Source organism: Mauremys reevesii, linkage group 10 (assembly GCF_016161935.1).
Source record: "Mauremys reevesii isolate NIE-2019 linkage group 10, ASM1616193v1, whole genome shotgun sequence".
NCBI lineage: Eukaryota > Metazoa > Chordata > Testudines > Geoemydidae > Mauremys > Mauremys reevesii.
The window spans coordinates 680071-703657 of record NC_052632.1 but is presented as its reverse complement, the minus strand read 5'-3'; the positions used below and the strand labels follow the sequence as shown (position 1 = coordinate 703657).

General features: G+C 57.1%; 1 protein-coding gene across 1 annotated transcript; it reads right to left on the bottom strand.

Annotated features, from left to right (window-relative positions):
• Positions 1-66: 66 nt before the first annotated feature.
• Positions 67-23232, bottom strand: CKMT1A (creatine kinase, mitochondrial 1A). Its single transcript, XM_039490183.1, has 9 exons — positions 23027-23232; positions 14796-14994; positions 7981-8076; positions 4307-4528; positions 3394-3479; positions 1709-1832; positions 1363-1497; positions 793-918; positions 67-276 (listed from the first exon to the last, which is right to left on the bottom strand). The coding sequence occupies exons 1-9, from the start codon at positions 23173-23175 to the stop codon at positions 160-162; spliced, it is 1254 nt and encodes a 417-aa protein (XP_039346117.1). The 5' UTR covers positions 23176-23232; the 3' UTR covers positions 67-159.
• Positions 23233-23587: the final 355 nt, after the last annotated feature.

The following is a 23587-nucleotide window of genomic DNA, read 5'->3' as shown; positions in this document are numbered from 1 at the left end:
GGGCCAAGAACCAGCCAGAGCCAGGCTTACAGCAGCAGAGGTTTATGGAGGCTGGTACAGTGCATTGTGGGTAACACAACGGCCAGTAGGACCGGTCAGGCTACAGGGGGTTGGGGGGGGGGGCTCCGGGGCTGGGGCCTGTCCGAGCAGGGCTCAGATTTAGTGCCTGAACTGAGGCACGGGCGAGGGGATGCGGATATCCTGGCCCCTCTCCAGCCGCCGCTCACAGTCGATCAGGTAGTTCACTCCATCTATCACCAGCTGCACCAGCTCCACCTGAGGCAGGAGCACACAGAGCCCCTGTCAGGCCCCGCCTCTTCCAGCAGCCCAGGGGCCACGGCTGCAGCCAGCAGCCCTGGTAGCCCTCCCTGCCCCCTGACTGAGCCCTCCCTGGGCAGGGCCTGGCTCCTGCAAGGCTCTGGGCATGCAGTGATGCGGCTACCTGGGCACAGCAGGCCCTGCACATCCATGAGCATGGGACAGCCTTGGCTGTGGTGATGCCAGGTGGCACCCACAGCTCGGCCTAGACCTCCAGTGCCAGATGGCACCATGCCAGACAGCAGCACAGCCCCCTCATTCCTTCACAACCTTCTGCTTGGCTCCGTCTGTGGGCCAGGAGCCCACACGTCCCTCAGCTGGCTGGGCTGCTCTTTGCCCCCACCCATGCCCACTAGCGGCATGTCTGCCGTGCACGTGCAGCACGCAGACAGGCGAGCGCTTGCGTTCTGCACCGCCATGCTCGCAGTGCCCTCCCATGCCAGGCTTGGCCAGAACACCGACCCAGGCAGGTACCTCAGATTTTCCCAAGCGGTCCAGATTGGAGATGTCAAAGGTGCTGCCGGTGGTGGCCGTGTCCACCCCGCCTGTCCCGCGCTTCTGCAGCCGTAGGTTCTCCAGGATCTTGGCGAATCGGGTGTCCTGGAAACGCAGAGAGGCGTTGGGTCAGCGCCTTGTGGGGAAGACTGGGTCCCTGCTGAGGCAGTCGAGGAGGGCAGGACAGGGCCCCTGGAGGCGGGCCTGGGTGTGGGGTGGGGGAGCCCAGCCAATGAGAGTGGGGAGTCTCTTCCCCAAAGGGCCCTTTGAGGAGAGCACAGGGAACTGAATCTGGAAGACCTGCCATAGATGGGACGTGATCTGGTCTGTGGCCGGGCCAAGGACCACCTCTGATCTGTGTCAGAGGGAGCTGACTGCAGCTCCCAGCATGCACTGCTCCTCACGCCAAGCAGCTGGCTGTACCTGTCCCCTAACTCTGATAGGAGCCCCAAATCCTGGGGCCCTCAATGGCTGTTCTCCTGGCTTTGTGCGGTCTGACCTGTCCCCCAGGCTCAGCCCTGCTCCAAGCAGCCACAGCTGTGGTGGTACCTTGCTCAGCAGCGGCAGTTTGATGTGGACCCCTGCGCGCAGCCCGGTGCCCAGGTTGGACGGACACGTCAGGATGTAGCCCAGCCTCTCATTCCACATGAACTCCCAGCCTCGCTCCTGGATTAGTCTCTCCACCTGGAACCCGAGGAACAACCGCAGGTCAGCCTCGCGGCCAGCTCTCCCAGCACTGCCCAAACGAAGCCTGGACTGGCTGCTTCCGGACATAGGGCCCAGCAGCCCCCGGTGCGAGCCACTGACACGGGGTGTTGTGGGCTGAGCCTACCCCTGAGGGGGCCATTCCACTGGGCAAACCAGGAGGGCCGGGCCGGGGCAGCCTTGTGCTCACCTCCTTCAGGCCCTTGCAGAACCTCTCAAAGACCCGCTTCATGTTGCCGCCCTTCTCCATGGAGATGAGGCGGGTGTGATCCTCCTCATTGATCCAGATCAGGAAGGTCTTCTCATTATTGTGCCTGGGGGAGAGCACAGCTCGTCAGCACTCGGAGCCAGAGCTGGGCCAGGCCCTGTGACACTCATGGTGGAAGACTCTTGGGCCAGCTCTGGCTTGCAGGTGAGGAGAGCACTGATCCTGCCCCTGCTGGAACAGAGCCAGCTAGATCCCAGCAGCCAGGCCAAAGCCCTGACAGCGACACTGCAGTGAAACAGTCCCACACCCCAGCCAGTGGGCACAGGCCAGCCACCATAAGTGCAGGGCGACACGCTCTAAGGCAGCGTTTCAAACAGCCACCAGCATATTTCTGCAGCCACAACACTCCACAGCATGGGCAGAAATGGGGGGGCAAAGCTGCGGCCCCTCCCGGCAGCACCCAGCTATAGCTCCTGACTAGCTGTTCCCAAGGGCAGTGAGATGTGCCACCTTGGGGTTTGCACTGGCACCACCAGCAGGGGTCGGTGCCCTGCACCAGGCAGCCTCCCCAGGGGTTCTGGGCAGTGCCTCTGGAGACGTGCAGCACCGGAGCCAGGCGACTCCTCCATGGAGGTGGCTATGGTGTTTGGTTGCTGGGGCTCCCCCAGGCAGCTCCCCCACTCCAACCTACCCAGGGCACGGGGAGCCTGGGACGCCGCAAGTGACCGGTGAGTTCCCCCCACCTTCCCCGGGGCCAGGGGCTCTCGCTGAAGGGATGCGGGGGGCAGGCACAGAGACAGGTTTGGCACAGTGGCCACCAGCAAGAATTGGTGGCCGCACCTTGAGGCCACCAAAAAATTGGTTGTGAGAATCCCTGGAATAAGGGGTCTGGGAAGAGCCAGGGTTTGGCCCCCACAATGCAAACAAGCCACAAATGGTTGCTTGCCGAGGCCTGGTTATAAGGGGTGGGGGAAGCAGGGGTATGAGGCGTGTGTGGGGCCTACTGCCAAGTGTAAATGTAAACACACGGGAACGACTCTAGGCCACGTCCACAGGCTGGGGGGCTGCCCTGGGAAGCAGGGGCTCTGAGGAGGTGGGGGTCATGGTGAGCTGAACAAGAGCTCCTAGTGCGACGCTGTGGCCACGCGGGCGAACGCGATGTTGGGCTCCATAAAGGGGCGAATCTCAAATCGGAGTAGAGGGTTTTTAACGTCTGTATCTGGCACTGGTGGAATCCTGCCCAATTCTGGTGCATGTTGATCAGTTGGAGAGGGCTCAGAGAAGAGTCCCGATGCTGATTAACGGGCTAGAAACCTGCCTGATAGTGAGTGTGAGTGGTGACAGAGAAGGGCTGAGAGAACTTTCAGGTGATCTCACCGATGATAGTCAGCCCCAGGAGCGTTTGAACTGGGTGTATGGAGGAGGATGGGAAAGATGGGGGGGGGGTGGTGTAGAGAGGGGGAGGTGATCGGGGAGTGGGGCTGGTTGTAGAGGGAAGTGGCTATAAGGGGTGTGTGTGGAGGGGGTGGGGGGGGTAATAGGAGGTGTAGTTGTGAGTATTGTGCTGGCCTGTGTGTGCGTGGCAACGGGCTAAGGGGCAGTGCCTGAAGCCTCGCCCCACAGGCTGCGTGCTATCAGCTGCCCAGGTGAAAGCAGTGGATCCAGACCAGATTCCTCGGGCGTCGGGCCAGTCCCGGGCCATTCCTGATGCCGTCAGTAAGGGGGAGACGGGCTTGTCAAAGAGGAAGTGATCCTGCGAAAGGAGATGGGGCATGAGCAAGACACCGCAAGTACTGTTCCCAGGGGATACCCTGCCCTCCCCTGTGCACCTTCTGGGCAGCTCCCCCAAGGCAGGGCAGACCTAGCTGCCTTTGGGGCCTGCAAGCTGCGCTCTGGGAGCTGGGAACATCGGGGGCAATCTGTGCTTTAATCACTGGGCAGGGCCAACTCCCAGCAAGCTTGGCAGTGGCTGTCCCTAAGGACCCCCTTCATTAGGGTCTGCTCCGGGGCTGGAACTGCTCGGCAGCCGCAAGAGGCTATGGCTGGATCTGCCCTAGGCCCAGAGGCTGCAGGGCCCGGCAGGATGCTGGCAGCACCATGAGGCTGGAGACAGAAAGTGGGAAGTGCTGCAGGAGGTGCTGGGCTGCGGGCTCCGTGGCCTTGGGACTAAGCAGCATGGCTGTGTTATTCCCCTCTGCAGCCAGCCCGCTGTGGAGCCAGCTAGATCCAGCAGCTGCGCCCTGTCCAGGAGGAGAGCCCTGGTACCATCTGCCATGCAGGGCAGGGAACCTGGGCGGGGCAGGCAGGGGCAGCTGCTGAGGGGCAGCAGAGGGAGGAGCGTGAAGGGCAGGGGGAGGTGAGGGCAGTGCCAGGGAGAAGAAAAGGGCAGAAGCTGAGCTAGCATTTCCAGGTTACTTTCTCCAGGGCTCCTGCCAGTTTTGGCCCATCTGTGTTGTACCCTTCCCCTGCCCCTGGCAGGCCCCTGGCTGGCCCTGGCCCTGGCCCAACACCCTAGGATGGCCCTGGCATGTCGGTCCTTCCAGCACCCCATGGCAGCCCTGGGCCCGCGGGGTTGCTCACATCAATGAGCTGCTGCTGCTCCTTCTCCGTCATTTCGCTGAGGCGATAGTACCGGCCGGCCAGGTCTCCTGTTAGGCCGCTCAGGGCATCCACGGTCACCTTCTCCACCTCTCTCCTCTCAGCGCGGGTGCAGGCAGGGGGCAGGCTGAGCCCGCGGATACTGCGCCCCGTCCGGACGCGCGATGAGAGCACGTAGCGCTCGTCGAAGTAGCCGGTTTTAATCTGCGGGGGGAAGCAGGGCTGCTGGGAGGTGAGAGCCCCAAGATGGGAGCGAGGGGCAGAAGGTGGGGGGGAAGGGGAAGGGAAGCCAATCCTGGCTGGTAGAAGCTGGGTCCGTCCTTGTCTGAAAAGGCCCCTGGATGGTGAGATGTGGGGGTTACAATGTGTTCTCCCTCCCCCTCCCCCAGGGCTGCACCAGAGTCTGCAGCCAGTGCCGGCCTGAAACAAGGGTTGGGCTGCTGATTATTTTTGCCCAAACGCTCATGCCTCAGGGTGAGTAGGTGGGGCCTAATATGTGGGTGGAGCCAGGAGTTTTGCCCTGGATTGTTCCCATTCTGCCCAGCTGGGGGTTAGAGCAGTGTCCTCCCTGGTGTCCGGGGTACTGGGCTCTGATTGTGCCTGTATGTCACATTTCGGGGTGCGACCCAGGCTAGCACCATTAACCGCCCACAGGGCTGGGCTGCACAGCTAGGTGCTTGCAAGGTTTCCCAGGGTTTTTGGCTTTCCCTACGGGAGCTTCCCTGTCCAGCTTTCCCCTCGGTGGGATCCCCCCAGGACAGTCCTGCACTCTGCAGCACAATCTGCCCTTTGGCAGCTGACAAGTGGGACCATGTCCTCAGTAGTAGGCACTAACTCCCAGCTCTGAACCTCTGCTCCATGGCCCCTCCCACACCCGAAAGCACACGGCTTTCTTCTGCTAGCCAGAGCTGGAAGTGTCTTCCCTCCCCACAGCAGTCTGGGTCTTCCCCATGCCCTCGGGGTCCCAGAACGCTGTTCCATTTCACCACAAGGTCCGACGTTAACAGCCTGAGTCACGGGTAAGCTGTCATTTTCCAGCAGCATTTCAGTAGGAATGCAGCCCGACACTCCAACTTGTAAGGTAGCGTCTCAGCCTTCCCACTTAGCCAGAGATACAGGAATTGTATATCTGCCCCATGCCAGGTGTTCTGCCTTCTGGCCAGTAACAAGCCAGTCTCTTTGACCATGCTTTCCTGGCCAGAGAAATCTGGGCACTGGGTCCCTCCTCCTGTGTGTTCTTTGCCATTCACCTTGGCAACGTTCATAAATTCCACAGCCACTTTCTCTGGGTCAGGCCTCACAAAATTAATGAGGGGGAACCTGGGCGGGGCAGGCAGGGGCAGCCACTGAGGGGCAGCAGCTTCTCTGTGTTAATGGCAGCTGCAGAGATCTGGGTTGGGCAGGGCGTGGGCTTCTCTTCTCTTAGTTTAGGGCCATTATTCCTAGTAGCACCTTCTTGGATCGTTCTCCTGAAGAGGGGGTCTGTGATGGTGGTTTCTAGCAGGGGAGTGAGTCTGGGGAGGTGAGTGCCTGGGCTCCCAACCTTTCTTTCTCTTCCCAGGGACAAAATGTGCCCCCTCACTTAACACTGGGCTTCTGCCTTTCCCTCTGGGGCTTGCGCTCATTGGCCATGCTGGCTTGTACATAGGAATCAGCTGGAGCTGCTGTTTTGGGGACAGGCCAGGGACTTATCCCAAAGAGCTTGTTTGACTTCTTCAGAACATTGCTCCTGTGCAAAAAGATCAAATTGCTGTTCACAGCACGCTGCCTCCTTCCCCTTGCCCCAGTTTTCATCAAACCACATGGCTTAGACACACCGTCTCTGGGACTCAGTTTGTCCTTCATTCTGAGGTTTCTAAATGTTCTCCTCACCTCAGGAGCCACGAGAGCCTTTGCAGGGCGGCCTCTTTCAGTTCCCCATAGTTCAAGGCTTGTGTAACTTCCGCTCTATTAAGAACATGTAAAGCTGCCCCGAGTGGCTGCTAGTGAACGTTGGGCCTTACGAGCCTTGCAGCGGGGTGCTCCTTGGGGAGAGAGAGCACCTGTGAGCTCTGTCCACAGCTCCCCCCATGTCCAGGCTGAGCAGTCGCCTCCTCTTTTGCCAGTGCTCCTTTGTCGCTGGCTCCAGGGCTCACTGGTGCACAGCTGCTGCTGCTGCTCTTTGGCTCCATGGTTGGTGTTCACACACTCCCGCCCTCCCTTTGTTCTGATTCCCATTTCTGCTATTTTCGTGCTGCTTTCTCAGCATCTCTTCTTAGGGCTCTTTTCTCCTTTCCGAACATAGCCAGCTCCAGCTATGCAACGGTTTCACCAGCGTTCACTGTAAACGTCCTTTGTTCTAGAGTTCTCATGCCCAGAATAGATACCGTAACCCTGTAAACCTTTCTGTGACTGCTCCCAGCCTGAGCACTTGAGAATCACCTACACGGTTTTACCAGTGCTTAGAGTGTAAAACTTCAGTCCACACAACAAACCGGGTGCAAATCTTGTTTGCCTATGAAACGATGACAGCTTGGGGTACAACTCAGACCAGTGAGAGGTTGTCTCACCGCTTGTCCTGTAACCCCGTAAGCTGCTGTAGCTCCTGGCCAGCAGACAAGCCCGCACAGCCTGGGCTCAGCAACCCTGACTCCAGCACACTCAGGTCTCCGCCAGCCTTGGTGACTGTTCACCAAGTGACCCCACCTCACCCCAGTCCTGAATTTCCCCCAAACCGTCTGCCCTGACGCGTCCAGCCTCTCCAGGAACGTTCAGAGGAGTAATAAGCTCTGTTGGTCTGTTAACGAGACAAAAGCACAGCAGCTTGTTGCGTTAACAAGCACGTCAAGTCAAACACAGCACTGGGCTGGCGTAGACTCCAAGGAAACGTATTTAATCACAAGAAGCTGGGTTGTCAGTGAGTTCCAGTGTAAGGGATAAAATCAGAAATGGCTACAAGCAAATAAAACAGGCTGTAGTGACTCAGACTTACCACCACTCCAGCCTTAGATCAAGGTCAGATTTTTACCACACGTCCTTCCAGCTAGAGGCTGCTCGCCCCAGGGGAGGGGCTCCCACACAGTTCAATGTGCTCAATTCCTTTGTTGTCTTCAGTGAACGATCACGGGGGGCTCTTTGCCCCTCTCTTTGCTGGCCCAGTGAACTACTGAACTGGCCCCTCTCAGGATCCTGTGCCCCAGCTGTGGGAAAGGTGCCTGGAGTTGGATGGAGACGACTCCATGCTGGTTTCTTCTCACTGCTGCTTTCTACAATGCAAATTGATCTGTCCCTGCAGCCTCCGATAGGCCACAGAACAGCCACTTGACAGTGATTGTTAATTGTGATTGCACCTGGAGGGAGGGGGCAGACTTTCCTGTCTGGCAAACACCTGTTTCCCCACTGCCCAGGCCTGTCTGCTTGAACCATATCGTAGTGCCAGACTTCCTTGCCATTTGCACACGCCTTGGGCATTTATGGTACATGCTCCATGCAAGACTACTGTTGCTCAGCATGTTACTGGTTTTCCAATGACACCGACACAACTCTATTAGATACAGGTTAGGACATAAGGGAGTTGGGGACACTGCAGTGGTCAGGCCAGCTGGAATCACTGCCTGACACTGGTAGCACTAGGATGCTCTTAAGGCCACACCGTGTGACCTCAGGGTGTTACGCACCTTACTAGCATCCAGGTCCGTGGGGTGTTTCATGGTCTGTGGGTTGTAACCATTGTGTCTCTCCTGAATCACAGGGTCAAACAGGTCCGCGAACACCTGGAATGGCAACAGGCAGGGATTAGAGAGGAGTCATGGGGAGCAGGGGGCCATCTGCCTGCTGGAGGACAGGGCCTGCTCCCCATTCTGTGCCCAGCCCAGCAGGGCAGGGAAAGGGGAGATGTCCTGTCCCTGCAGTGCTGTCCTGCAGCCTGGGTGCTCCCTAGGGCATCTTCCATGCAGTGTCCAGTGCATCTCGTAATGCTGACTTTCCCTTCACCCAGCGGGCAGGTGGGCCTCACAGGCATTGCAGCTCAGCTGCAGCCTCTTCCCAGGGAGAGACCAGTGGAGATAGGGATTGCAGAGCAGGGACAAGAAGGAACTGCTCAGTGGGAGTGACAGGGCTAATGCACAGGGCACAGGCAAGCCAGGAACCCAGGGGAGTTCAGAGATGGTGCAGCAAAGACTCCGCCTGGGACAGAAATGAGGATGTGGCAGCAAAACATTGGTCATCCCAGCCACCCCCAGCAACGTCCCAAATCAAGCCATGCTCCCTCCTCCCCACTGAGCAGCCAAAACACTGCAATCCCTGGAGCCTCAATGCACCCTTCCACCCCCACTGGTGCTGCACCACCGCCAATGGGGGGTTATGGGGTTAGAGTGCAGGGGCCCTGCGCAGTGGCGCGGGGTTTATGGGGTTAGAGTGCCGGGGCCCTGCGCAGTCGCAGGGGGTTTATGGGGTTAGAGTGCAGGGGCCCTGCGCAGTGATGGGGGTTTATGGGGTTAGAGTGCAGGGCCCCTGCGCAGTGGCGCGGGGTTTATGGGGCTAGAGTGCAGGGGCCCTGCGCAGTGGCGGGGGTTTATGGGGTTAGAGTGCAGGGGCCCTGCGCAGTGGCAGGGGGTTTATGGGGTTAGAGTGCAGGGCCCCTGCGCAGTCGCAGGGGGGTTATGGTGTTAGAGTGCAGGGGCCCTGCGCAGTGGCAGGGGGTTTATGGGGTGGGCGTGCAGGGGCCCGGCGCTGGGGCGGGGGGTTTATGGGGTTGGAGTGTAGGGGCCCTGTGCAATGGTGGGGGTTTATGGGGTTAGAGTGCAGGGGCCCTGCGCAGTGATGGGGGTTTATGGGGTTAGAGTGCAGGGCCCCTGCGTAGTGGCAGGGGGTTTATGGGGTTAGAGTGCAGGGGCCCTGCGCAGTGATGGGGGTTTATGGGGTTAGAGTGCAGGGCCCTGGCAGTGGTGAGGGGGTTTATGGGGTTGGAGTGCAGGGGCCCTGCGCAGTGGCGGGGGGTTTATGGGGTTGGAGTGTAGGGGCCCTGTGCAATGGTGGGGGTTTATGGGGTTGGAGTGTAGGGGCCCTGTGCAGTGGCAGGGGGTTTATGGGGTTAGAGTGCAGGGGCCCTGCGCAGTGATGGGGTTTATGGGATTAGTGTGCAGGGCCCTGCGCAGTGATGGGGTTTATGGGGTTAGAGTGCAGGGCCCCGTAGTGGCAGGGGTTTATGGGGTTAGAGTGCAGGGCCCTGCGCAGTGATGGGGGTTTATGGGGTTAGAGTGCAGGGCCCCTGCGCAGTGGTGGGCGGTTATGGGGTTAGAGTGCAGGGGCCCTGCGCAGTGGCAGGGGGTTTATGGGGTTAGAGTGCAGGGGCCCTGCGCAGTGATGGGGGTTTATGGGGTTGGAGTGCAGGGGCCCTGCGCAGTGAGGGGGGTGTATGGGATTAGAGTGCAGGGGCCCTGCGCAGTGATGGGGTTTATGGGGTTGGAGTGCAGGGGCCCTGCGCAGTGATGGGGGTTTATGGGGTTAGAGTGCAGGGCCCCTGCGCAGTGGTGGGGGTTTATGGGGTTAGAGTGCAGGGCCCCTGCGCAGTGATGGGGGTTTATGGGGTTAGAGTGCAGGGCCCCTGCGCAGTGATGGGGGTTTATGGGGTTAGAGTGCAGGGGCCCTGCGCAGTGATGGGGGTTTATGGGGTTAGAGTGCAGGGCCCCTGCGCAGTGATGGGGGTTTATGGGGTTAGAGTGCAGGGGCCCTGCGCAGTGGCAGGGGGTTTATGGGGTTAGAGTGCAGGGCCCCTGCGCAGTGAGGGGGGTTTATGGGGTTGGAGTGCAGGGGCCCTGCACAGTGATGGGGGTTTATGGGGTTAGAGTGCAGGGCCCCTGCACAGTGATGGGGATTAAGGGGTTTAAGTGCAGGGCCCCTGCGCAGTGATGGGGGTTTATGGGGTTAGAGTGCAGGGCCCTGCGCAGTGGTGAGGGGGTTTATGGGGTTGGAGTGCAGGGGCCCTGCGCAGTGATGGGGGGTTATGGGGTTAGAGTGCAGGGGCCCAGCCCAGTGGCAGGGGGTTTAGGGGGTTAGAGTGCACGGGCCCTGCGCAGTGGGAGGGGGTTTATGGGGTTAGAGTGCAGGGCCCTGCGCAGTGATGGGGTTTATGGGGTTGGAGTGCTGGGCCCCTGCGCTGGGGTGGGGGTTTATGGGGTTAGAGTGCAGGGGCCCTGCGTAGTGGCAGGGGGTTTATGGGGTTAGAGTGCAGGGCCCTGCGCAGTGATGGGGGTTTATGGGGTTAGAGTGCAGGGCCCTGCAGTGATGGGGTTTATGGGGCTAGAGTGCAGGGGCCCTGCGCAGTGATGGGGTTTATGGGGTTAGAGTGCAGGGCCCTGCGCAGTGATGGGGTTTATGGGGTTAGAGTGCAGGGGCCCTGCGCAGTGGCAGGGGGTTTATGGGGTTAGAGTGCAGGGGCCCTGCGCAGTGATGGGGGTTTATGGGATTAGTGTGCAGGGGCCCTGCGCAGTGATGGGGGTTTATGGGGTTAGAGTGCAGGGCCCCTGCTCAGTGATGGGGGTTTATGGGGTTGGAGTGCAGGGCCCTGCGCAGTGATGGGGTTTATGGGGTTAGAGTGCAGGGCCCCTGCGCAGTGGTGGGGGTTTATGGGGTTAGAGTGCAGGGGCCCTGCGCAGTCGCAGGGGGTTTATGGGGTGAGAGTGCCGGGGCCCTGCGCAGTGGCAGGGGTTTATGGGGTTAGAGTGCAGGGGCCCTGCGCAGTGGCAGGGGTTTATGGGGTTAGAGTGCAGGGCCCTGCGCAGTGATGGGGTTTATGGGGTTGGAGTGCAGGGCCCCTGCGCAGTGGTGGGGGTTTATGGGGTTAGAGTGCAGGGGCCCTGCGTAGTGGCAGGGGGTTTATGGGGTTAGAGTGCAGGGGCCCTGCGCAGTGATGGGGGTTTATGGGGTTAGAGTGCAGGGCCCCTGCGCAGTGATGGGGGTTTATGGGGTTAGAGTGCAGGGGCCCTGCGCAGTGATGGGGGTTTATGGGGTTAGAGTGCAGGGGCCCTGCGCAGTGATGGGGGTTTATGGGGTTAGAGTGCAGGGGCCCTGCGCAGTGGCAGGGGGTTTATGGGGTTAGAGTGCAGGGGCCCTGCGCAGTGGCAGGGGGTTTATGGGGTTAGAGTGCAGGGGCCCTGCGCAGTGATGGGGGTTTATGGGATTAGTGTGCAGGGGCCCTGCGCAGTGATGGGGGTTTATGGGGTTAGAGTGCAGGGGCCCTGCGCAGTGATGGGGGTTTATGGGGTTGGAGTGCAGGGGCCCTGCGCAGTGATGGGGGTTTATGGGGTTAGAGTGCAGGGCCCCTGCGCAGTGGTGGGGGGGGATGGGGGTAGAGTGCAGGGGCCCGGCGCAGTGGCTGGGGGTTTATGGGGTTAGAGTGCAGGGGCCCTGCGCAGTGGCAGGGGGTTTATGGGGTTAGAGTGCAGGGGCCCTGCGCAGTGATGGGGGTTTATGGGATTAGTGTGCAGGGGCCCTGCGCAGTGATGGGGGTTTATGGGGTTAGAGTGCAGGGGCCCTGCGCAGTGATGGGGGTTTATGGGGTTAGAGTGCAGGGCCCCTGCGCAGTGATGGGGGTTAATGGGGTTAGAGTGCAGGGCCCCTGCGCAGTGATGGGGGTTTATGGCGTTCGAGTGCAGGGGCCCTGCGCACTGATGGGGTTTATGGGTTTAGAGTGCAGGGCCCTGCGCAGTGGCAGGGGGTTTATGGGGTTAGAGTGCAGGGGCCCTGCGCAGTGGCAGGGGGTTTATGGGGTTAGAGTGCAGGGCCCCTGCGCAGTGATGGGGGTTTATGGGGTTAGAGTGCAGGGGCCCTGCACAGTGATGGGGGTTTATGGGGTTAGAGTGCAGGGCCCTGCACAGTGATGGGGATTATGGGGTTAAAGTGCAGGGCCCCTGCGCAGTGATGGGGTTTATGGGGTTAGAGTGCAGGGGCCCTGCAGTGGCGCGAGGTTTATGGGGTTGGAGTGCAGGGGCCCTGCGCAGTGATGGGGGTTTATGGGGTTAGAGTGCAGGGGCCCTGCGCAGTGATGGGGGTTTATGGGGTTAGAGTGCAGGGGCCCTGCACAGTGATGGGGGGTTATGGGGTTAGAGTGCAGGGCCCCTGCGCAGTGATGGGGGTTTATGGGGTTAGAGTGCAGGGGCCCTGCGCAGTGGTGGGGGTTTATGGGGTTAGAGTGCAGGGACATCCCTTAAAGTAGTGGGGGGCAATGGGGTTGGATAATAGAACCATAGGAATGTGGGGCTGAAGGGACCTTGAAGTCATCAAGTCCAGCCCCCTGTGCTGAGGCAGGACCAAGTAAACCTAGACCAGCCCTGACAGGTGTTTGTCTAACCTGCTCTTCAACCCCTGCAATGATGGAGATTCCACAACCTCCCTTCCAACCTCTGGAAGCCTGTTCCAGAATTTAAACACCCTAAAAGTTAGAAAGCTTTTCCTAATATTTAACCTAAATCTCCCTGGCTGCAGATTAAGCCCTTCACTTCTTGTCCTACCTTTGGTGGCCATGCAGAACCATTGATCACCGTCCTCTGTGTAACAGCACTTCACATAATTGAAGACTGTGATTAAGTCCCCCCCCCCCCCATCTTCTTTTCTCAAGACTAAACATGCCAGTTTTCTTAACCTTTCCTCACAGGTCATAAGAACAGCCAGACTGGGTCAGACCAAAGGTCCACCTAGCCCAGTGTCCTGTCTGCCGACAGTGGCCAATGCCAGGTGCCCCAGAAGGAATGAACAGAACAGGTAACTATCAAGTGATCCATCCCCTGTCGCCCATTCCCAGCTTCTGGCAAACAGAGGCTAGGGACACCATCCCTGCCCATCCTGGCTAATAGCCATTGATGGACCTGTCCTCCATAAATTTATCTAGTTCTTTTTTGAACCCTGTTATAGTCTTGGCCTTCACAACATCCTCTGGCAAGGAGTTCCACAGGTTGACTGTGCACTGTGTGAAGAAATACTTCCTCTTGTTTCTTTCAAACCTGCTGCCTGTTAATTTCATTTGGTGGCTGCTAGTTCTTGTGTTATGAGAAGGAGTAAATAACACTTCCTTATTTACTATCTCCGCACCAGTCATGATTTTATAGACCTCTAGCATATCCCCCCTTAGTCGTCTCTTTTCCAAGCTGAAAAGTCTCAGTCTTATTAATCTCTCCTCATACAGAAGCTGTTCCATACCCCTAAGCATTTTTGTTGGCCTTTTCTGAACCTTTTCCAATTCCAATATATCTTTTTTGAGATATATTGTCTTGTCTGCACGCAGTATTCAAGGTGTGGGTGTACCATGGATTTATAGAGGCAATATGATATTTTCTGTCTTACTGTCTATCCCTTTCTTAATGAGTCCCAGCATTCTGTTCACCTTTTTTGACGCCGCTGCACGAGTGGATGTTTTCAGAGGACTCTCCACAATGACTCCAAGGTCGGGTTTTCTAAACCTTTATCATTTTTGTTGCGCTCCTCTGGAGTCTCTCCTATTTGTCCACATCTTTCCTAAAGTGCAGTGCCCAGAAGCAGCACAGTGCTCCAGCCGGGGCCTCACCAGAGTGGAACAGTTACCTGCCATGTCTCACATATGACACGCCTGTTAATACACCCCAGAATGATATTAACTGCATCACATGGTGACACATTCAGTTTGTGATCCACCACAGGATCAGAGCTGCTCAAGGAACCAGGGGGTGCACTCGGTGACCCCACTCTCCTTCATGGGGTCAGAGTGTAGGGAACCCCTTTTGGTGTCTGGGGGAGACGGGGTTATGGGGTTAGAATGAAGGGAAGCCCCATGTGGTGACTGGGGCGGCGCGGGGGGGTTAGAACGAAGGGAAGGCCTGTGGGGGGGTGGGGTTATGGGGTCAGAATGTAGGGCAGGGAAGGAGCATGTGTGAATACCTCTGGCCGGCCCTTTGGCCAGCATAAGTGGCTGGTACAGGTTCATGTTCACCAAGCCGGACGTGCCTCTAGTTTAGAACAAGTTCCCCAGATTATAATAAACCAGGAACTACTTGAAGGAGCAGCTAATGGCCCATCTAGCTCACTACTGGCCTCCTCGTCAATGGGCTGGCATCCCCCCACCCTCTCTTGAGCCACAGCGGGTCAGAGGTGCAGCTCTTAGAATGTCCAGTGCTGTGTGTGTCGGGAAGGAACAGCTGTCCTGTAATGCACCTGCTTGTGCAGTGCTTTTCTGGGGAAGGGCAGGTCATCCTGACCCCAGCAGGTGACCCCTGGGCCCTTAAAGCAAGAAGACTAGCAGCCCATGTCTCTGCAGATGCTATTCTCCACCAGGACAATGTCTGACGGTAAGAGGTCGCAGTGTGGTGAGGCCAAGGAGACGCATGCTCAAGCTGTGAGTGATGGCGCAGGGCTGGCGGGTGCTGGGGGTGAGATCCTGTCTGGCTGAGGCTGGGGGGGTTTGTGCTGCTGAAATTGTTATGCTACGCTTTAGAGTTGCTCTGCAGCTCTGGCAGCTGCTCACCTCGTAGGATTCTTCATCACCTGCTACCATGCCCACAGTCTTAATGAAGGGGTGCCCAGGGTTGTCCACCCCTGTCTGGATGCACTGGTCCAGGGTCCAGCTGTTGGGGGTGGTTTTATCGCAGAGCTGGGCGTAGATGGCTGGCGTCAGGTTACTTGCCATGCAGTTATTGTGTTTCCGGAGATCTGGATATTCGGCGCTGTGGGGAGAACAGAACATGGGGAATGTTTAACCTCTGGGCTGGGGCACTGGCCTCTCTGGATTTCAGTGTGTCCTGCTGGTGCATCGGGGCACTGGGATCTGCTCCCTCTCGGCTTTCCACATCCTCCCCCACCGTGGAGAGGAGGCCTCAGTGGAGAGAACACCACCTTGGCCAAGATCTTCTCTGGACCCATGCAAGGCACTGGCTTCCTCTTGCCTCCTTCCAGCTGCACTCCCATTGCTGCCTCCTCTGGCCTTGCTGCAACTCCCTCTCTCCTTCACTCCGCAGTGAATCTTGCCTCTACCTCCCCTACACTGCCCCGTGCCAGGAATTGCCTCCCTGTACTGAGATGCCGGATTCCTCCCCTCTCAGATCAGCCCCTACTCCGAAGTCACTTCCGCCAGGCGCAAACAGCCATCTCCTCCCTGGCCTGCCCCTGCGTAAGCACCTCTGGGAGGAGGCTGTGTTCCTCTGTCCCACCCAGCGCTGAGCTCGCTGCTGGTGCGAAACAGAATAAATGTCTTTCTGTTCACCATCCATGTGGCAAGGAAAGGGGAGCCCAGGCTGCTAGTGGGGGGTTGCAGGGCAGGAGTGAGGAGAATGGGCAAGGAGGGTGCTAGGGCTGCTCTGAGATGAAGACTGATGTTGCTCTGGCAGGAGACCCCAGCCCAGGTTTTCTGAGGGCTTTAAGAATTTGGGAGCTTCTGTTCTGGTTTATTTCTCCGCAGCTCCATATTTTCTTCTCTTCCAGTCAATAGAATTCTATGTCCAGCCTGCTCTCAACAAGCCCACTAGCCCCCGCCTGCATCTTTAGCTATCCACGGCTTTTGAAAATCTGGCCCCACACCCTGTGTCTTTTGTACAGGGTCAAGCACATGGATGGTTCCTAATAGGGATAGATCTGTGAGCCCCTGCCCCTGGGGTCCCTGCACCCCTTGGATCCTTTGTGGGGGCTACCTTGGCTGCTGGTGTCTGGGCAGGAAGGAAGGGACGCTCAGAAGGACAGAGACGGAGCCAGTGACCCCAATCTGCAGCTGTCAGGAACTGCTCCCAATGGTGCAGTTTATTGCATTAGGGAGACGTTTGCCTCTAATCAGCTTAACAAGAGTTCTTCTCCTGACCTCATTCTCAGCTTAGAGAAGCTTTGTGCTTTTCCTGTGTTCACCGGCAGCTTGGCAGGGAGGGCACCTGGTCACAGCCTCTGTAAGCTGAACCCTTTCTCCTGATAATGGGGCGATCTGAGATGGGCACCTGTTAGCTGAGACAAAAGGGCAAAAGGCTTGGAATGCGTCTTTCTGTGCTAGACAGCAGCTGCCGTGGGTCACGGGGCCAGCCTCCGTCCTGGAGAGCATGACCTGTCCCCAGCCCCCATTGTAGGTGCTCGTATCCTAGAGTCGGGGGTGACAGAGGTACCCAGAGCATTCCCATTCCTAGGAAAATACACACAGAGGTGACCGGTGAGCCCCATTGCAAACAGTGTGTTCTAGCCCCGCGGGGGCTTCTCTTCAGGCTAGTGCAGGGAAGCTGGGTGGGAGCTAGGTGCTGGGGGCCAGAGCTCAGCAGATGTTGGCCCACTGGGGTAGGTTCCTGGTGTTGGGAGTAGCATGCTTTATTTCAGCACAGGCACTGCCCTCGGGGCATGGGGTATTTGTAGCAGTCACAGTCTCCTTCTGTTGCTGCCTCCCCCATTTGGCATGCAATACAATGCACAGCTCTGTGAGTGCAGCCACCTCCATTGTGGGGCCGCAGGAATGTGTCTGCCACTCTCGCCTACATGGGAACAGTGGGCCCTCTGGCTGGGCAAGGCCCTGCAGCTTCTCTGAATCCAGCTTCTGAGCAGACACCACTGGCCACAGCTGACTGCTCCACAGGGGGACTAAATCCAGTCTGCTCCAGGCAGAGCGCTCTTTCCTCCCCACACTGCCTCAAGTTGCAGGGGCTCGCATGAGTAAAACCGTTCCAGACTACCTCAGCTCCAAGGAGAGCTTGCCCCACACTGCAGCATAGCCTGGCTGGTTCCAGCGTTCCTCACGCTGGTGTTTGCCCTCTGCCACGAGCAAGCTATTTCCCCATGGCCAACCTGACACATGCTGCTGCTCCCAGACATGCAGCCCCATGACATTGTGAATTCTAGCTGGGCAGATTCCCCAGGAGGAGAGGGGGGAGCCCCCGGCCCTTTCAGTGTCTGCAGAGCTGGCTGAGCAGCTCCAGCGGGGCTGGACAATCCCGCAGAATGCAGCTGCCTGTAAGGTGTTAAAGGCTCAACTTGTAAGGAGCTGCCAAAGGAAACCATCTGCAGGGCACACGTTTTTATTGGTCCTACAAAACGCAGGGAGTGTGCCAAGTACTCCTCCTGAGCACCCTGCTGGCACCTGTTCATTGTGTACTATCTGTATGTCACAGACATGTAGCACGCCTGTACAAAGCAGGTCACGGACTGATCCTGTCAATCTCCTGGGAGGAAGCATCATGGCATTTGGATCTCCAGTTACTGGCTGCTGAATACTGCCCCCCCCCATTTGACCTTTACAGGATTGCCTGCCTCAAACATCCAAAAAATCTTGACTCAGTCCCCCAGATCAGGAGATTGTGTTAAATCTCCTTTTCAGCCATACTACATATTGGGTTCTCGTACTTTGACTTGTGGTCTCTGAGCCTTGGGGGTCCTGTTCAAGGCAAGGCCAAGCCAATAGGTATGGGGCAATTCGCAACAAAGGAGCTTATTGTTGGAGTTTCATGTACACCCCCCCACATCACAGATCACTGGAAAGCTTCTGTTATGTATGTGTTGATCAGGTAGGATATGGAGCTATCAAGTGGTGGCATAACCCTGTAGGCAAGGTGAAATAATGGTACCTGAAATGAAAGTCATTTTTTGCACAGTTACGGAGACACTGCAACGTGACTGTGACTGCCATTATGACTGTTCAGTTTCAAAACCTTAATATGGGGTTTGGGTCAATGCTACCAAACAGTGTATCAAACTATTTGTATTGTTTTTTTCCCCCAGAAATTAAGCTGTTTAGCATGTGGCAAAAGTGGTGAATATAAACATTTTGCAATATACTAACATGAAATATTTTCACATCACATATTTGTAATTGTCAAAGGATCTCACAAGTGATTACAATAGTTTTCTATATTTTTCAACTGAAATTTTCTGTTTAGATCAGTGTCACACTGAGTATTGTGAACCAGAAGCAGTAGATTGCATGGTCTTAGTTTGTACTGCATAGTGAGTAGATATACATGTACATGAACTTCTCCAGTGTAATCTTCTCCAGCTGTAAGCTTTGCTCCATACAAAGTAGCATCTAGTCTGCCTGGCAAAAGGTTTTAGTTTGTCATTGCCTGTGCATGCAATACTAGCCTTTGAAATAGTCTAGAAACTAGCTTTTTAATTCAGTGATACTTTTATGCACAGGTCAGTATTAGTGTTGGAGATGACAATTCACAGCTGCATATTGCACTTGGATCAAAGTGCTCACTAAACAAAAATGGCAAGTTGGATACTAACATACAGATTTGTGCTAATTTAGATCTGTATATTGTACAAAATGAAAATGGTGTAGTAATGTTAACAATATACTCTGGGACTTCTACCTCAAGAGGGAAGTTATAGTATATGAAGACATGGAGGATACAAGCCCCTTAAAGCTTACATCAAAGAGAGAAACTCTTCACAAACTTTTAATATGTGTTATCTGTCAAGAAAATTAAAAGAAGGCAAAACTGTCAAAAGCCACCCGTGCTAGACAGAATTTGGTGAGGCCAGCAGCAGAAAGCAGGAGAAGTTAATTCTATTGGCAGCTGCTGGATGAGTTTTCTAGTTTAGATGATGTCCAAGCACCCACAAAGATATAAAGCCCTACTTCCCTCTGAGGTGGAAACTACACACTACTACAGGCAAGATGAGAAACGCTATGTAGGGTTCTGCAATTTCAGTCCATGCACAGCATGGACAAGGCAAGTCCACCATGGTTCTATGCAGCACAATAACATTCGCTGGGGCTAGCCAAGCTGCTATAATCTGAAGCAGGAACTTTATCTACAAAACATTTGGATGACTTTTTTTCTGGTGAGTGAGCCTGTCAAAATGCTTTCAAATGAAGAAGTGGCTTTGCATAATGCCACTTTAACCCTTTGGTCTGAAATATCCAAAATGAAAGCCTCTGAATATTATCCAAAGCCGGGTGACTGTAGTCTACAGAGGTCAGTTACTTCTGTGCCCTAACAGGTACAGGAGTTTGTCCTTTCTTTGACAGATAAAGCCACACATATTCAGCCAGCAATGAGCATCCTTCAGAAGACAGTCTGAGAAGGTGCCTCTCAGTTGTTCCCAGTCTGTTGTTGTCAGTTGTTCTCAGAAGGTGCCAGTCTGAGACGTTGCCTCTCAGTTGCAGAGTGCATAGTATTTAACAGTTCCAAAAGTATCACATGAATGCTTATAAGCCTTGCTGCACAGCTACACTGCAAGTCTGAGACTTCCAACTGGACATACCCTGAGCAGATCAGCAGTGACTACAGTGCTCTGGGAGCCAGGGTGAAGGGGCCAGTGGCACAGGCTTTGTTCATGTCCATCCTTCTAATTGTGGGTAAGGGCCCAGGCAGGGACATGCACATCCCGGAGATGAATGCTTGGCTATGCAGATAGTGTTGATGGGACAGTGTTGATGGGACAGCTTTAACTTCCTTGACAATGGGATGCTGCTCCAGGAGGAAGATCGGGTGCACCCCATCTCTTCTCAGCAGACCAAGAGGCACCAACTAGCAAATTAGTGAGGAGGGCTGTACACTAGGTTCAAAGGGGACAGATGACAAAAGCCTATAAAAAAGATGACTGTACGAGAGGGTTGAATGTTGGGTTTGGGGGGGGTTGGAAAATTACAATAGGAGCATCAAGAAAGAAATCAGTAAGGGAATCTGCTCAACATCTTAGGTGTCTATATGCAAATCCAAGGAATATGGGGGAAAACTGGAAGTATTAGTACATCATTTAGCTTATGATGTAATTAGCATCACAGAGACTTGGTGGGATAAGTCTCATGACTGGAAGATTGGTATAAAGGGGTATAGTGTGGTCAGGAAGGACAGGCAGGTAGAAAGGGAGTAGGTGTTGCATTGTCATCAAGCATAGACACTCTTTCTGAGGTCCAGAAAGAAGTGGGAGGTAGACCAGTTGAGTAAAAAGGGGTTAAATAAGGCTGACATCATGGTAGGGGTGTACTGTGCATCACCAAATCAGGAAGAGGAGGTGGATGAGGCATTTCTAGAACAAATAACAGAAATATCCCAAACACAAGGCCTGGCAGTAATGGGGGACTCTACCTAGCCAAACAGCTGTTGGAAAAGTCGTATGGCAAAACACAATGTCCAATAAGTTCTTACAATGTTGGGGCCTCTGTGTGTCAATCCCCATGGAGCAGAGAGACGTTAATTAGAGTGAAGGGCTGAGCTTCAACAGAAGGTGTTACAAGCTTCCCAACAGGAAAGGTCAAGCGATACCAGCTGGACTCTTGTGGGATGTCACAGCTGGAAGTTGCCTAAGTACCTTCAACAAGAGCACACAAGACTTCTGTGGTGGTGCTGCCTCCTCCCAGTGAAAATGCATCAAGCAAGAGACTCCTCCCATCAGCTGAGCTTTGCAGCTGAAAGCTTGTGGGAAGAGGAGAATACAACCTCTAAAAGAAGGAACTGATGATCCCTGTTGCTTGGACTGTGTGTGTGTGTGGCGGGTGGGGGGGGTTGCCTTGAGGCAAAAGCAAGAGATCCCCAGCCACTTAGGCTGGGTTAGCCCTAAAGGATGAATAGAGCTGGCTGATTAGAGAAGTTTCTATTACCTCTGGAAACTGAGACTAATTGGTTTGTCTGTTTGCTTTAACTCTGTAAATAATGCTCTGAGTTCCTTTCCCTATTTAAGAAATCTGTAGGGGATTGGCTACAAGTGCCTCTTTGGCGTGAGATCTAAGGTGCAACTGACCTGGGTAAGTGACTGGTCCTTTGGGACTGGGGTAACCAAATATTGCTGTGATCCTTTGTGATAGATGGGCCCTTACACCAAGGCAGGCTCACCTAGCTGGTGAGATAGCTCAGAGCACCCAGGGGGACTTTCCGTGGCTCCACATTCAGGCTGTCACAGTGCCTCAGGGTTTACACTTGGTAATTAGTTGGTACAATCTAAATACTGTACAGAAATCACCACCAGTCTGGAGTTTGTGCCTTGGTTCCTAACAGCCTGTCCTGAGGTTGGTACTTGTGCTCTTGAGTCAGCAAGCAGCACTCATTGCCTTAATCCCCTACATTAGCATGAGCCCCTCACCCATGTCTTTCCCGAGTGGCCCCAAACACAGCCCTGACATGCTGCAGGTGGTAGGGGGCAGAGATTTGGGTGGGAGCGCTTGGGCCAGTCTGGGCTAAGTACAGTCACCGAGGGCAGGGAGTGAGGGTGGGATGAGGGCTCTTGGGAAGACAAGCAGGGCTGGGAGTGCATGTGCAGGCATAGGATGATCAGGGTGACCAGACAGCAAGTGTGGAAAAGCAGGACAGTTTTGGGGAGAGGGGAGTATAGTTGCCTAAATAAGACAGCCTCTAATGTCGGGGCATCTGGTCACCCTAGGAGTGAGCCATGTGGATAACTCTGTCCAGCTATGGGGCTTTTCCCATGGTGTGTCAGGGCCTTTGCCTTTCAAAGCCTAGAGCCAGAGTGTTAGTAGAGACCCAAGGATCACCTACTCTAACCTGCAGCGAGTGGAAGGCTGCCTGCCACCTCCAGGCCCCAGCCTGTGGAACTTCCTCCCCCAAGGGCGCAGGGACTGCAGCTTCTTCAGAGCCTGGCGCCAGGCCCAGGGAGCTAGGACCCAGCCCAGCCCTCGCCAGGGCTGGACAGACCTTGCTGCATCTGGGTGGGCTCAGCCAGAGCCTGCAGGCAGCAGAGCTGTGCTGAGGCAGGAGGTGCTCTTAGTTCCAAGGTCACAGAACCGGGATGTGGGTATCCCTCGCCCAGCCCCCTCCTCCCCTCAAGATACAATGTAACCCACAGACCGCGGTGTGGAAGGAAGGGGGGGGTGTCCCATGCCGATCCACTGCCCCAATCACTAGCACCCATGGGTGCTGGAACAAGGGTGCGGGGGGCTGCCGCACCCCCTGGCTTGCAATAGTTTCGTCCCACAGGGTTACAGTTTGGTTCAGTGGCTCTCAGCCCCACATTGTACAAACGGTTCCCGCCCCTGCAGACCCCCAGGACTCCAGCCCCTGTTAGCGCGCCCCCCCCCCATGGCGATCCAGCCTCCCCCGGAACGTCCTCAGCGCCCCGCCAGACCCTGCCCCTGGCGCAGGCCCGCAGTCACCCGCCCGGTCCTGTGCGCTGGGCAGGCGAGGGCAGGGACCGGCCCTGAGCCGGGCGGGTTACCCAGCCGGCCGTTGCCGGGGGAGGAGATCCGTCCCGTCCCGTCTGGCTCCAGGCGCGCTCCCGCCTGCGCTGCCCGGCCCGCTTGGGGCGAAGGGCTGCTCCGCGGCGGGACAAGGCGCCCGGGTTCCAGGCGCGTTAATCCGGATCAGCGGGTGATCCCCGGCCCCACATGCTCCTCCTGAGCATCCCGGGCCCGGAGCTTTCCCGGCCGGGAGCCAGGACGGCTCCGACCCTGCCCAGAGAGAGACGCGGCGGAGCTACCAGCGGGCTGGGGACGTTCCCGAGTGGCCCGGGGCAGGCATTGGTCCCTCTCCGCCGCAGCCGCCGGGGGAGGCGCAGCCCGAGCTCTGCAGCAGCTACGTGATGGCTCGGGGCGCCAGCCGCAGCCTGCGCTGCAGGGAGCCCGGCCAGCTGGGACCGACTCGCCCCCGGGGCGGTCCGGGCTGGGCTCCTCCACCGCAGCCCCCACGGGCGGAGACCCGCGCAGCCCGCCCGGCCCCCCGGGCGCTGCCCCCGGCTCCAGGGGCGGCCCCTCCCCACCCTGGGGGAGCGAAGCCCCCCTCCAGCTTTGGCATGAAGCCCGGGGAGGGTCCCGGCCGAGCAGCGAGCCCCGCCCGGTACCTTGGCGGGTAGCGGCGCCGCTGCCTCTCGCCGGCGCTGACCGCGTCCCGGGTGAGCAGGAATCCAGTGGCCAGAGACCCGGCTCCCACCACGGCCAGGAGCCCGGCGGATCTGCGAGCGCACAGGACGCGGGCGAACGTGCCAGCCATGCCGCTGGAGCGGGGCGCTAGGAGCTCGGAGACGCGGCCGGGGAGCGCTGGAGCCAGGCGCGTCGAGTGGGAGAGAGACGGGGAGGGAGGCGGGGGGGGAGCGGGGATGTGATGGGAATAGGAACCGCTCCGCACAGGGGTGGGGGCGGGCAGGAGAGGAGATTACAGCGAGCCGCAGTGAGCTCAGGACCGCAACGTGCCAGCCTGGCCGCACCACCCTGCAACAGGCAGCCTGCCCCCCCCGCCCCCCTGGCCCTCCCCGCTCGCTCCCCTTGCCCCCGGGCCACAGCCCCTCCGCTCCCCTGCCCCTGCCCCCGTCCCCTGGCCCTGCCCGCTCGCTCCCCTGTCCCCCCCAGCCACAGCCCCTCCCCGCTCCCCTGCTGCCCCTGCCCCCGCCCCTGGGGCCCCAGCC

Coding starts and splice junctions, on each gene's coding strand:
- CKMT1A (XM_039490183.1), bottom strand. CDS start 23,175: ATGGCTGGCACGTTCGCCCGCGTCCTGTGCGCTCGCAGATCCGCCGGG. Junction 14,995..23,026: donor CGGCGCCGCTACCCGCCAAG/GTACCGGGCGGG, acceptor TTCTCCCCACAG/CGCCGAATATCCAGATCTCC. Junction 919..1,362: donor AACTGCCGCTGCTGAGCAAG/GTACCACCACAG, acceptor CTGCGTTTCCAG/GACACCCGATTCGCCAAGAT.